The sequence below is a fragment of the Pristiophorus japonicus genome, chromosome 8, assembly GCF_044704955.1.
Source record: "Pristiophorus japonicus isolate sPriJap1 chromosome 8, sPriJap1.hap1, whole genome shotgun sequence".
In the NCBI taxonomy this organism is placed as follows: Eukaryota; Metazoa; Chordata; class Chondrichthyes; family Pristiophoridae; genus Pristiophorus; species Pristiophorus japonicus.
Window position 1 is genome coordinate 50907071 of NC_091984.1, and position 14142 is coordinate 50921212.

The 14142-nt window shown below is 44.5% G+C and overlaps 1 protein-coding gene across 2 annotated transcripts in view; it reads left to right on the forward strand.

The window, feature by feature from the left end:
• Nucleotides 1–9055, forward strand: part of ccdc24 (coiled-coil domain containing 24) — a 191937-nt gene extending 182882 nt beyond the window's left edge. For both annotated transcript variants that reach the window (XM_070886772.1, XM_070886773.1), the window contains one exon: nt 8118–9055. In XM_070886772.1, coding sequence (XP_070742873.1) covers nt 8118–8844 — 727 coding nt within the window. In that variant the 3' untranslated portion in view covers nt 8845–9055. The remainder of the gene's footprint in view (nt 1–8117) is intronic.
• The last annotated feature ends 5087 nt before the right edge of the window (nt 9056–14142 follow it).

Consider the following 14142-nt stretch of genomic DNA (forward strand, 5'->3'; position numbering starts at 1 on the left):
CTACATCATAATTCTAAAAGGACAAAGGGTGTTAAAAAAACAAGCCTGAAGGCTTTGTGTCTTAATGCAAGGAGTATCCGTAATAAGGTGGATGAATTAGATGTCAACAGATATGATGTGATTGGGATTACAGAGACATGGCTCCAGGATGATCAGGGCTGGGAACTCAACATCCAAGGGTATTCAACATTCAGGAAGGATAGAATAAAAGGAAAAGGAGGTGGAGTATCATTGCTGGTTAAAGAGGAGATCAATGCAATAGTTAGGAAGGACATTAGCTTGGATGATGTGGAATCTATATGGATAGAGCTGCAGAACACCAAAGGGCAAAAAATATTAGTGGGAGTTGTGTACAGACCTCCAAACAGTAGCAGTGATGTTGGGGAGAGCATCAAACAGGAGATTTGGCGTGCATGCAATAAAGGTGCAGCAGTTATCATGGGTGACTTTAATATGCATATAGATTGGGCTAACCAAACTGGAAGCAATACGGTGGAGGAGGATTTCCTGGAGTGCATAAGGGATGGTTTTCTAGACCACTATGTCGAGGAACCAACTAGGGAGGAGGCCATCTTAGACTGGGTGTTGTGTAATGAGAGAGGATTAATTAGCAATCTCGTTGTGCGAGGCCCCTTGGGGAAGAGTGACCATAATATGGTGGAATTCTACATGAGGATGGAGAATGAAACAGTGAATTTAGAGACCATGGTCCAGAACTTAAAGAAGGGTAACTTTGAAGGTATGAGGCGTGAATTAGCAAGGATAGATTGGCAAATGATACTTAAGGGGTTGACAGTGGATGGGCAATGGCAGACATTTAGAGACCGCATGGATGAGCTACAACAATTGTACATCCCTGTCTGGTGTAAAAATAAAAAAGGGAAGGTGGCTCAACTGTGGCTATCAAGGGAAATCAGGGATAGTATTAAAGCCAAGGAAGTGGCATACAAATTGGCCAGAAATAGCAGCGAACCCGGGGACTGGGAGAAATTTACAACTCAGCAGAGGAGGACAAAAGGTTTGATTAGGGCAGGGAAAATAGAGTACAAGAGAAAGCTTGCAGGGAACATTAAGACGGACTGCAAAAGCTTCCATAGATATGTAAAGAGAAAAAGGTTAGTAAAAACAAACGTAGGTCCCCTGCAGTCAGAATCAGGGGAAGTCATAACAGGGAACAAAGAAATGACAGACCAATTGAACAAGTACTTTGGTTCGGTATTCACTAAGGAGGACACAAACAACCTTCCGGATATAAAAGGGGTCAGAGGGTCTAGTAAGAAGGAGGAATTCAGGGAAATCCTTATTAGTCGGGAAATTGTGTTGGGGAAATTGATGGGATTGAAGGCCGATAAATCCCCAGGGCCTGATGGACTGCATCCCAGAGTACTTAAGGAGGTGGCCTTGGAAATAGCGGATGCATTGACAGTCATTTTCCAACATTCCATTGACTCTGGATCAGTTCCTATGGAGTGGAGGGTAGCCAATGTAACCCCACTTTTTAAAAAAGGAGGGAGAGAGAAAACAGAGAATTATAGACCGGTCAGCCTGACATCGGTAGTGGGTAAAATGATGGAATCAATTATTAAGGATGTCATAGCAGCGCATTTGGAAAGAGGTGACATGATAGGTCCAAGTCAGCATGGATTTGTGAAAGGGAAATCATGCTTGACAAATCTTCTGGAATTTTTTGAGAATGTTTCCAGTAGAGTGGACAAGGGAAAACCAGTTGATGTGGTGTATTTGGACTTTCAGAAGGCTTTCGACAAGATCCCGCACAAGAGATTAACGTGCAAAGTTAAAGCACATAGGAATGGGGGTAGTGTGCTGACGTAGATTGAGAACTGGTTGGCAGATAGGAAGCAAAGAGTAGGAGTTAATGGGTACTTTTCAGAATGGCAGGCAGTGACTAATGGGGTACCACAAGGTTCTGTGCTGGGGCCCCAGCTGTTTACATTGTACATTAACGATTTAGACGAGGGGATTAAATGTAGTATCTTCAAATTTGCGGATGACACTAAGTTGGGTGGCAGTGTGAGCTGCGAGGAGGATGCTATGAGGCAGCAGAGAGTGACTTGGATAGGTTAGGTGAGTGGGCAAATGCATGGCAGATGAAGTATAATGTGGATAAATGTGAGGTTATCCTCTTTGGTGGTAAAAACAGAGAGACAGACTATTATCTGAATAGTGACAGATTAGAAAAAGGGGAGGTGCAACGAGACCTGGGTGTCATGGTACATCAGTCATTGAAGGTTGGCATGCAGGTACAGTAGGCAGTTAAGAAAGCAAATGGCTTGTTGGCCTTCATAGCGAGGGGATTTGAGTACAGGGGCAGGGAGGTGTGTTGCTACAGTTGTGCAGGGCCTTGGTGAGGCCACACCTGGAGTATTGTGTACAGTTTTGGTCTCCTAACTTGAGGAAGGACATTCTTGCTATTGAGGGAGTGCAGCGAAGGTTCACCAGACTGATTCCCGGGGTGGTGGGACTGACATATCAAGAAAGACTGAATCAACTGGGCTTGTATTCACTGGAGTTCAAAAGAATGAGAGGGGATCTCATAAAAACGTTTAACATTCTGATGGGTTTAGACAGGTTAGATGCAGGAAGAATGTTCCCAATGTTCGTGATGTCCAGAACCAGGGGTCACAGTCTAAGGATAAGGGGTAAGCCATTTAGGACCGAGATGAGGAGAAATTTCTTCACCCAGAGAGTGGTGAACCTGTGAAATTCTCTACCACAGAAAGTTGTTGAGGCCAATTCACTAAATATATTCAAAAAGGAGTTAGATGTAGTCCTTACTACTAGGGGGATCACAGTGGGGCGGGCAATAATCAAGGGAATAATGTAGGCATGTGAAAAAGGAACGGCAGTAATCATGGGGGATTTTAACCTACATATCGATTGGTCAAATCAAATCGCACGGGTTAGCCTTGAGGAGGAATTCGTAGAATGCAGACGGGATTGTTTCTTAGAACAGTATGTTACAGAACCTACAAGGGAGCAAGCTATCTTAGATCTGGTCCTGTGTAATGAGACAGGAATAATAAACGATCTCATAGTAAAAGATCCTCTCGGAATGAGTGATCACAGTATGGTTGAATTTGTAATGCAGAATGAGGGTGAGGAAGTAGTGTCTCAAACGAGCATACTATGCTTAAACAAAGGGGACTACAGTGGGATGAGGGCAGAGTTGGCTAAAGTGGACTGGAAACACAGACTAAATGGTGGCACAATTGAGGAACAGTGGAGGGCTTTAAGGAGCTCTTTCATAGTGCTCAACAAAAATATATTCCAGTGAAAAAGAAGGGCGGCAAGAGAAGGGATAACCAGCCACGGATAACCAAGGAAATAAAGGAGAGTATCAAATTAAAAATCAATGCGTATAAGGTGGCCAAGGTTAGTGGGAAACTAGAAGATGGGAAAATTTTAAACGACAGCAAAGAATGACTAAGAAAGCAATAAAGAAAGGAAAGATAGATTACAAAAGTAAACTTGCACAAAACATAAAAACAGATAGTAAAAGCTTTTACCGATATATAAAACGGAAAAGAGTGACTAAAGTAAATGTTGGTCCCTTAGAAGATGAGAAGGGGGATTTAATAATGGGAAATGTGGAAATGGCTGAGACCTTAAACAATTATTTTGCTTCGGTCTTCACAGTGGAAGACACAAAAACCATGTCAAAAATTGCTGGTCACGGGAATGTGGGAAGGGAGGACCTTGAGACAATCACTATCACTAGATGGGTACTGCTAGACAGGCTAATGGGACTCAAGGTAGACAAGTCCCCTGGTCCTGATGAAATGCATCCCAGGGTATTAAAAGAGATGGCGGAAGTTATAGCAGATGCATTCGTTATAATCTACCAATATTCTCTGGACTCTGGGGAGGTACCAGCGGATTGGAAAGCAGCTAATGTAACGCCTCTGTTTCAAAAAGGGGGCAGACAAAAGGCAGGTAACTATAGGCCGGTTAGTTTAACATCTGTAGTGGAGAAAATGCTTGAAACTATCATTAAGGAAGAAATAGCGGGACATCTAGATCGGAATAGTGCAATCAAGCAGACGCAACATGGATTCATGAATGGGGAAATCATGTTTAACTAATTTACTCGAATTCTTTGAGGATATAACGAGCATGGTGGATAGAGGTGTACCGATGGATGTGGTGTATTTAGATTTCCAAAAGGCATTCGATAAGGTGTCACACAAAAGGTTACTGCAGAAGATAGAGGTACGCAGCGTCAGAGGAAATTTATTAGCATGGATCGAGAATTGGCTGGCTAACAGAAAGCAGAGAGTTGGGATAAATGGGTCCTTTTCGGGTTGGAAATCAGTGGTTAGTGGTGTGCCACAGGGATCGGTGCTGGGACCACAACTGTTTACAATATACATAGATGACCTGGAAGAGGGGACAGAGTGTAGTGTAACAAAATTTGCAGATGACACAAAGATTAGCGAGAAAGCGGGTTGTGTAGAGGACACAGAGAGGCTGCAAAGAGATTTAGATAGGTTAAGCGAATGGGCTAAGGTTTGGCAGATGGAATACAATGTCGGAAAATGTGAGGTCATCCACCTTGGGGAAAAAAAGCAGTAAAAGGGAATATTATTTGAATGGGGAGAAATTACAACATGCTGCAGTGCAGAGGGACCTGGGGGTCCTTGTGCATGAATCCCAAAAAGTTAGTTTGCAGGTGCAGCTGGTAATCAGGAATGCGAATGGAATGTTGGCCTTCATTGCGAGAGGGATGGAGTACAAAAGCAGGGAGGTTCTGCTGCAACTGTACAGGGTATTGGTGAGGCCGCACCTGGAGTACTGCGTGCAGTTTTGGCCACCTTACTTAAGGAAGGATATATTGCTTTGGAGTGGGTACAGAGACGATTCACTCGACTGGGTCTTTACTCGTTAGAGTTTAGAAGGATGAGCGGTGATGGGGGAGACTAGAACTAGAGGGCATGATCTTAGAATAAGGGGCTGCCCATTTAAAACAGAGATGAGGAGAAAGTTCTTCTCTCAGAGGGATGTAAATCTGTGGAATTCAGTACCTCAGAGCTGTGGAAGCTGGGACATTGAATAAATTTAAGACAGAAATAGACAGTTTCTTAAACGATAAGGGGTTATGGGGAGCGGGCGGGGAAGTGGAGCTGAGTCCATGACCAGATCAGCCATGATCTTATTAAATGGCAGAGCAGGCTAGAGGGGCCATATGGCCTACTCCTGTCCTATTTCTTATGTTCTTATTAATTGGCCTGAATTTTCTGAGGGCTCAGCAGCTGGATTAGTGGCGGGTTGGGTGGGAAAGTTATTTTTTGACAGTGGGTCGGGAACCCGCTGTCAACCTGCCACCACGCGCCTTTCCCAATGTCGGATCTGTCAACGGCGGGGGACCCAATTAATCTTCTTAACATCCCCATCCCCATGGGCAGATTATTAACAGGCTTTTTAACTTACCTTTTCACTTTAACTTCATGGCCACGGGAAATACTCTATTCAGGGAGTAAGGCTGTCAACCTGAGGCGGGAGTTCAGTGGCCATTGCTCCAGCTGATTACTTGGCCGCTTCAAATGTACAGTAAAAGTTCCCACATGCCAGATCATCTCTTTCCTCAGCTACAAGCTGTATCTCACTCCATTTCCAGCACAGATTCTGCAGGCTTTCCACTTTCCACTCTCCATCCAGTGTCACCTCATTGGAAGAACTCTCTCACCGTTCATCTCTGCATCACCTGCCATCAATTCCAACAGCATGGGTGCCCTTTGTACTGTCTCACCTTGATTTCTCAAAATACGACCACAATCAGCCCCAACACCAGCAGCACCAGCACCAACAACACCAACCTTCTCCACAATCACCTGATGTTGCACAGGACAGAGGGCATCAGCACCCGAGCACATTGCTGCCCAGGAGACCAGAGATGGCCTCATCATGGCCAGATTTTCTTCACTTGAAGCTGTATACTCTAGTTGCTACATGATGCCCCTGGTTGACACCATCCCACACCAACTCCATAAAGCATCCCTGCACTGGCCAAGCGTTCCTTTCGCACTCACCACCATTGCGGGGAGTACTGTTATGTCCCACCATTCACTGCAACTCACTAAGCCACTTCCAAAGGTGCATAGAGATCTGTCCAAGATAACAGTACATTAACACAAAATTTACATGAACATTGGACAAAATACCCAAGTGGTTACCCTTGTGTGTTGTTTGTTGGTATGATTGTACTAGGATGAGGGTGAGTGTGAGGGGTGGCTAATGAGATGGGGATATGATAATGTAGATAGAGAGATGGGTGGAGGGGCAAGGTAAGTTGGTGTAAGTAAGGATGTGCAGGGGTAGGGTAGGGAAGGCAGAGTGATGGGGATGTGATGACAGGCATAGCACGATGAAGGTGAATGTGGCTTTGTACTAAAGTTTCATGATCTATTGAGATCACTGAAATGTTTGTGCCCCTGCACCCAGATCCTACTGATGACATCCCTACTTGTGCCCTCCTGTGCTTTGTGGAACCAGGCTGTGTTGATCTCCTGGGGAGGTGTCTTCCACCCATTGGAAGGGAATGCTCTGACTCCTTCCATGGGAGAAACTGGGTGCAGCCCTGCACCTCTGTGCAGTCATTGTCAATGTTTGCAGCACTTCAATGCTGTAGAACACTGACAGCACAAATGTGAAAAGAAAGTTGGCCCTTTAAGGAAACCGTCTGATGCTGTGTCATGAAATGACGTCACCAGACCCATTTCCTCTAATTGGACAAGCAAACACATTGGGCGAGCTTAATAAGCCCTATCAACGTAAAATAATTTTGGACAACCGGATGGAGCCAGCAGCGGGTCGGGACCCACCACAAACGTCGCCCATGCCGGACCCGCTAAGGTGAGCAACTCTCGGCCATTAACACAGGTAATACAGTGTAATTATTTTCTACCCAATTTGTTTTTCCAGGCTGGGGAAGATGGACTATTTTTATCTACTTTTACAACCTTACATGACTTTCCCAGATCAAACGGCCAATGAAATTGCAGTGTTTCGCAGATCAAATGGCCAATGGAATTGTTGTGTGCCACAAAAAAAAACAGATTTTGTAGGGCTGCTCTGCTGGCGGAAGAGTATCAAAAGGTCCTCCCAAATGGACAGGCCCATCCCTGTTCTAAATCATGGGAATGGTGTCATGCTTATGGAAAGAATGGGCTGTTGGCACTCAAAGAGGCATATCATTGGCATATGCCCTAACATCACTGCAATGCTGCAGATTATTGAAGCGGTGCCATTCTGATAGCTCCCCACACATGCTCCCTTAATGTCATCATCATCATCATAGGCAGTCCCTCGGAATCGAGGAAGACTTGCTTCCACTCCTGAAGTGAGTTCTTTGGTGGCTGAACAGTCCAATATGAGAGCCACAGACTCTGTCAAGGTGGGACAGATAGTCATTGAGTGAAGGGGTGGGTGGGACTGGTTTTGCCGCATGCTCTTTTCGCTGCCTGCGCTTGATTTCTGCACGCTCTCGGCGTTGAGACTCTGGGGGGTGTAGGCAGAGGAACCTCTCTTGCCCGACGCATTGAAATTTAATGGGGAACTATAAATGGGGTTGAATTCTGGCAGAACTGGGGTAGCAATCTTCTTTTCTGTCCTTCCCAAACCCAGGGTGTTTTTTTCCCCCCTTTATCATCTTGCTGGTTTTTCTTTAGCCCCGATGAGAACCATGCCCAGAAAGAACAGGCTGCTATCTGCTCCTATTCTTCCTCCAACTATGTGATGTAACTGACTGCTAGGAGGTACATGACAACCCTTTGATTTTGTTTCACTCTCTGAGGGAAGGTGGCTGGCCCCTACTTGCTGCCTCCCACGATGACATGACTGAGATCAACTTCTCACTAAATGGGCAGTTGCAGGTGTGAAACTATGAACTACTAGTCTGCGGAACTATGTGCTAGGGCTCCAGTGCACCATACCATTATGTTGTCTCTGACCATGGCTAAATTGGTAATTCACAAAAAAATATATCTTGCAACACTTGCTTAGAAGAAGGGCCACCTCGTCAGTCTAGAAAGTGTTGATTATAGAAAGGTTTTACTGTATAATCACATTCTACATAAATTGTTCTTTTTTGTTTGATGTAGGAAGCCAGTGAGATGTGGCAATGCAGCAACAGTCCCATCAGAAGGAATTCACTACTCAACATTAACATCTGACCTGTCAGAAGCACATCTAGAACAGAGAATGAAAAAACACAGTATATCATCTGTGGGTGGATCCAGTGCCAATGGAACTAGGGACTGTTCTATAAAACTGAGACATTCTGGAATACATGCTGTATCACCACACAGAACCTCTTCAAGGGCTGTGGACTTTTCAGTACCCACTTACCATGGCAAGGGAACAGCAGCAAGGTGTCTGACCCCACAAAGTGCATGTACTACTGTTCCTCGCTCTAAGGTGAAAAGTCAGAATAAAGTTCAACCACATTTAAGGGATGATACGTCAAGAACTTTCAGTATGAATGAAGTCAAGCCTATACATGACAGAACTTGCATAGAAGAATCGGCATCTTTACAAGAGGAAGTGCAGGAGTCACTGGTATATCCAGAGTCTACCAATAGTATCCCAACTGGGCAACAGTCAATCTCTTCCTCCATTCAGACAGAAGCTCATTGCACCACAGAAAGCAAGAGGACTTTGTCATCAAGTTTGAAAAGCCCTGTTGAGGTGTTACCTTCAATGCCTAAACAAGATGGTCATATTCTGATCCCTGCACCACCTTCCACTGAGAAGCCCATTGGTGCTCAGCCCAGGTCGACACGCAGAGTAAGACGAGCCCGAGTAGACAGCCTTGCTGGCAGTGCATAAAGAGTGAGGCCAACCTCAAGTGAACCAGCCTGAGGTTATTTCAAATCAAACCAAACTTCTAAACTAAGTCTATTGATTACCATTAAAAATATACACACAGATTCTACCCAAAGTTCCCAATACCCTGGTGTTTTGATTACTTCCAACTTGCTACCTCATGTTTTACTTCACGATGTGTGTTAAGTAAAGTACAATAAAGCTAAAAGAAAATTAGACACCAAAGATGTTTATTTTCTTATGATTTGAAAAAAAGCATGGAAAATTAAATACATTTTAAATGTTTTTAAATAAAATATTATTTGTGAGAACTTAAATTCCTGTCAGAACTTAACTGACAGGAACAGTGCAATTGCTTCTATCTAAAATACCCTAAAGCCTTTTTGTTTAATTAAGAATGGCACAACATATTGAAGTCGTTGTAAATGAAAATTGAGAGCGGTCAAATGAGCTACCGATTCACTGGCGCCCATTTTACACTATCGCCCAAAGTCAAAATGACACCTTTAAGTTTTAGTTGTACATACTCTGGCCACCAAGTGTGACTGTAGAGCAGCGGAAGGTTCTGCACCTCCAGCGCAGTCAAGAATTTTGCAAAAGGTAAGGTAAAAGTTGAGACTGAAATTTTAACTGAAAATGTCATTCCACTTTTGTAAACTTTAGCTGCCATGCAAGTCATTTGAAGCCCCATGTGTGGATACTTCCCTTTTGATGTCCCCAGTGCTTTTCGAGTCTCATCACCTTTTGCTCTGAAGTACCAGCCTCTGCAAAGTTCTAAATGGTTGGCATGCCTTTTCCCTTTCCTGAACAGAGCTGGGACCAATATCCTTATGGGTAGGTTAACTAGTGCTGTGGGGGAGGGTTTAAATTAATTCGGTAAGTGGGTTGGGCACCAAAATCACAACAACAACTTGTATTTATATAGCATCTTTAATGTAGTGAAATGTCCCAAGGCGTTTCACAGGAGTATTATGAGATAATAAGTTTGACACCGAGCCACATAAGGACAAATCAGGACAGATGACCAAAAGCTTGGTCAAAGAGGTAGGTTTTAAGTAGCGTCTTGAAGGAGGAAAGAGACGCGGAGAGGTTTAGGCACGGCGTTTCAGAGCTTAGGGCCGAGGCAACAGAAGGCTCAGCCACCAATGGTTGAGTGATTATAATCAGGGATGATCAAGAGGGCAGAATTAGAGGAGCGCAGACATCTGGAGGGGGGTTGTGGGGCTTAGAGATTACAGAGATAGGGAGGAGCGATGTCATGGAGGGATTTGAAAATAAAGATAAAAATTGTGAAATTGAGCTGCTTAACTGGGAGCCGATGCAGATCAGCGAGCACAGGGGTGATGTGTGAGCGGGACACGGGCAGTTGAGTTTTGGATCACCTCTAGTTTACGTAGGTAGAATGTGGGAGGCCAGCCAGGAGTGCGTGGGAATAATCAGGTCTAGAGGTAACAAAGGCAAAGTTGAGGGCTTCAGTAGCAGATGAGCTGAGGGAAAGGGTGGAGACGGGCGATGTTATGGAGGTGGAAATAGGCGGTCTTAGATATGTTGCGGACATGTGGTCGAAAGCTCATTTCAGGGTCAAATATGACACCAAGGTTGCCAACAGTCTGGTTCAGCCTCAGACAGAAAATGGGGAGAGGGATGGAGTCAATGTCTAGGGAATGAAGTTTGTGGCGGGGGTCGAAAACAACAGCTTCCCCGGTCTTCCCAATATTCAAATGGAGAAAATTTCTGCCCATCCAGAACTGGATGTCGGACAAGCAGTCTGACAACTTAGAGACCATGGAGGGGTTGAGAGTAGTTGTAGTGAGGTAGCGCTGGGTGTCATCAACGTACATGTGGAAACTGACAGTGCTTTCGGATGATGCCGTGAAGGGGCAACATGTAGATGAGAAATAGGAGGGGGCCAAGGATAGACCCTTGGAGGACATCAGAGATAACGATGTGGGGACGGGAAGAGAATCCGTTGCAGGTTATTCGCTGGCTACGATTAGATAGATAAGAATGGAACCAGGCAAGTGCAGTCCCACCCAGCTGGACAATGGTGGAGAGGCGTTGGAAAAGGATAGAGTGGTCAACCGTGTCAAAGGCTGCAGACAAGTCCAGAAGGACGAGGAGGGATAGTTTACCTTTGTCATAGTCACAAAGGATGTCATTTGTGACTTTGATGAGAGCAGTTTCGATACTGTGGCAGACACGGAAACCGGATTGGAAGGATTCAAACATGGAGTTGCGAGAAAGATGGGCACGGATTTGGGAGGCGACAACACATTCAAGAACTTTGGAGAGGAAAAGAAGGTTGGAGATGGGGCTGTAGTCTGCAAGGACTGAGGGGTCGAGGGTTTGTTTTTTGAGGAGAGGGGTGATGACAGCAGATTTGAGGGAGAGGGAGACAGTACCTGAGGAGAACTGTTAACAATGTCGGCTAACATGGGAGCCAGGAAAGGAAGTTGGGTGGTCAGCGGTTTGGTGGGAATACGGTCAAAGAAGTAGGAAGTGGGTCTCATGGACATGGACAGGATGAGCTCGGAACAGTCATGTGGGGAGATGTAATATTAAAAAGTAGAAACAAGGTGCACAAAAGACTGGGATAGAGAGTTTGAGTTAGAAATAATGCGGAATTAGCTGGGATCATAGAAAATACAAAGAGGTCTAAGTTAGGTTTGCATGTGTGTAAATGTACAAAGTGTGGTTAATAAGGTTGCTGAGCTGCAGGCGCAAATAGCCACGTAGGAATATGATGCAGTGGCGATAATTGAAACCCAGCTCAAAAAAGGGGAGGTTGGATGCCTAATATTCCTGGGTCAAGGTATTCTCCTTAGATACAGGGGTGATGCCAAAGGACTAGCGGATTGCAAATATTACACCCTTATTTTAAAAAAAGGCTGAAGGATAAATCTGGCAATTATAGGTCAGTCAGTTTATTGTCGCTGGTGGGGAAGCTTTTAGAGACAATTGGCTCAAAATTGCCCAGGAATTGCTCCGTTATTTTTGGAGCAACTTGATTTTTCTGGAGTATCTTAAAAATCCCCATTTTGCACATTCAATTTGCGCCAGTGTAAGTGAATTAGTTAGGATTTTTTTAGTTTAGTTTTTTTTTTCAAAAGGGGGCGTTACCAGCCACCTATGCCCGTTTTGGCCATTTAGGCCACTTTGGACAGCTAATAGTTACTCCAAACTAACTTAGGCCAGCGTTTGCAGCCACTTGTGGCCGCACAGAAAACCCTTGCGGAGAGTTAAGAAATCAGCGCAGGTAGGTACTAATGGCTTGACTAAAGAATGTGAATAGGATCAAACAGCTATACAGGACATCATATGACAAACTTCACAAAGTTAATTTACTATACAACAGAAGCATTCATGGAAGCTTAAACTACAAACATAAAAGAAGTAAAGAGACAAAATATATTTACATAATTTTTTCAAAATATCCAAATAAAAAATAGAAGTACCTCCTGCTCGTAATTCTTATGTTGGAAAGTATTTTCATCAACAGGGTTAAGGAAAGTCTTGAGTAAGCTCATTAAAATTACTGGCTACACAGTTATCAACCCCCCACCCCCCTCTCCAAAACTTACCCCCCGGGATCAAAACTTCCCCCACCCACAGAATGAGCAAGTGGAGGAACAAAAAGACCTGAGGGTGTATGTACACAAATCTTTGAAGGTGGCAGGACAAGATGAGAAAGCTGTTTAAAAAAAGCATATGGGATCCTTGGCTTTATTAATAGAGGCATGTTTTAAAATTCCTGACTTGGGAGCAGTGGGATCAAATAATGTGGGGAAAACCTGGACGTCGCGGGGGGCTCTGATGGTGGAGGAGCTTGGTGGGCTGGGAAAAAGAGCTTGTGCTCCTGGCCCAGAAGGAGTGCTCCCCGAGATTGTCCTCGCTTCGCTGCAGCGGCCAGATTTCCCAAGGCCCGGGAAACCCAGCTGGCCACAGTTAAATCTGCATAACCTGCATAGCAGGGTAAATCTGAAGCTTCCAGCCTCGTTAACATATTGGGTGCAGATTGGCTGCCTGCCTCTTGTCCCACCTCAGTACAATCCAGAAGTTGGCGGTTGGAGCAGGCTTCCCAGCTCACTTCGATCTTTTTGCCCATTTAACCCCCCCCTCCCCCACCCGCACTCACTCACTCCAACCTGCTCATCCATGTTAAAATTCCCCCATAGAGTACCAAAGCAAGGAAGTTATGCTAAACCTTTATAAAACACTATTTAGGCCTCAGCTGGAGTATTGCGTTCAATTCTGGGATGACACTTTAGAAAGGATGTCAAGGCTTCAGAGAGGATGCAGAAGAGATTTACTAGAATGGTACAAGGGATGACGAACTTCAGTTATGCGAAATGACTGCAGAAGCTGGGGTTGTTCTCCTTAGAGCAGAGAAGGTTAAAATGAGATTTGATAGATGTGTTCAAAATCATGAAGGGTTTTGATAGAGTAAATAAGGAGAAGCTGTTTCAAGTGGCAGAAGGGTTGGTAACGAGAGGCCACAGATTTAAGGTGATTGGCAACAGAACAAGAGGCAATATGAGGAAACATTTTATTTACACAGCAAGTTGTTGTGATCTGGAATACACGGCCTGTAAGGGCGGTGGAAGCAGATTCAATAGTAACTTTCAAAAGGAAATTGGATAAATACTTAAAGGAAAATAAATTGCAGGGCTATGGGCAAAGAGCGGACCTAGTTGGGTAGCTCTACCAAAGAACCAGTGCAGGCACAATGGGCCGAATGGCCCATTCTGTGCTGTTTCAGTCTATGATTCTAAGAGATGTACTAGAATGGCTACAGGGATAAGGGATTACAGTTATGTGGATAGACTTGAGAAGCTGGGGTTGTTCTTAGCATTTATATAGCACCTTTCACAACCACCGGATGTTCCAAAGTGCTTTGCAGCCAATGTAGTACTTTTGAAGAGTAGTCACTGTTGTAATGTAGGAAACCCAACAGCTAATTTGCTCACAGCAAGCTCCCACAAACAGTAATATAATAATGACCTGATAACCTGGTTTTCTTATGTTGATTGAGGTATAAATATTGGCCAACACTGAGGATAACTCCCCTGCTCTTCTTCGAAATAGTACCATGGAATCTTATATATCCACCTGAGAGCAGAAGGGGCCTCGGTTTAACATCTCATCCGAAAGATGGCACTTCCAACAGTGCAGCTCTTCACTGTCAGCCTAGATTTATGTGCTCAAGTTCTTGGAGTGGGACTTGAACCCACAACCTTCTCACTCAGAGGGAAGAGTGCTACCCACAGAGCCACAGCTGACACATGGAACAGAGAAGACTAA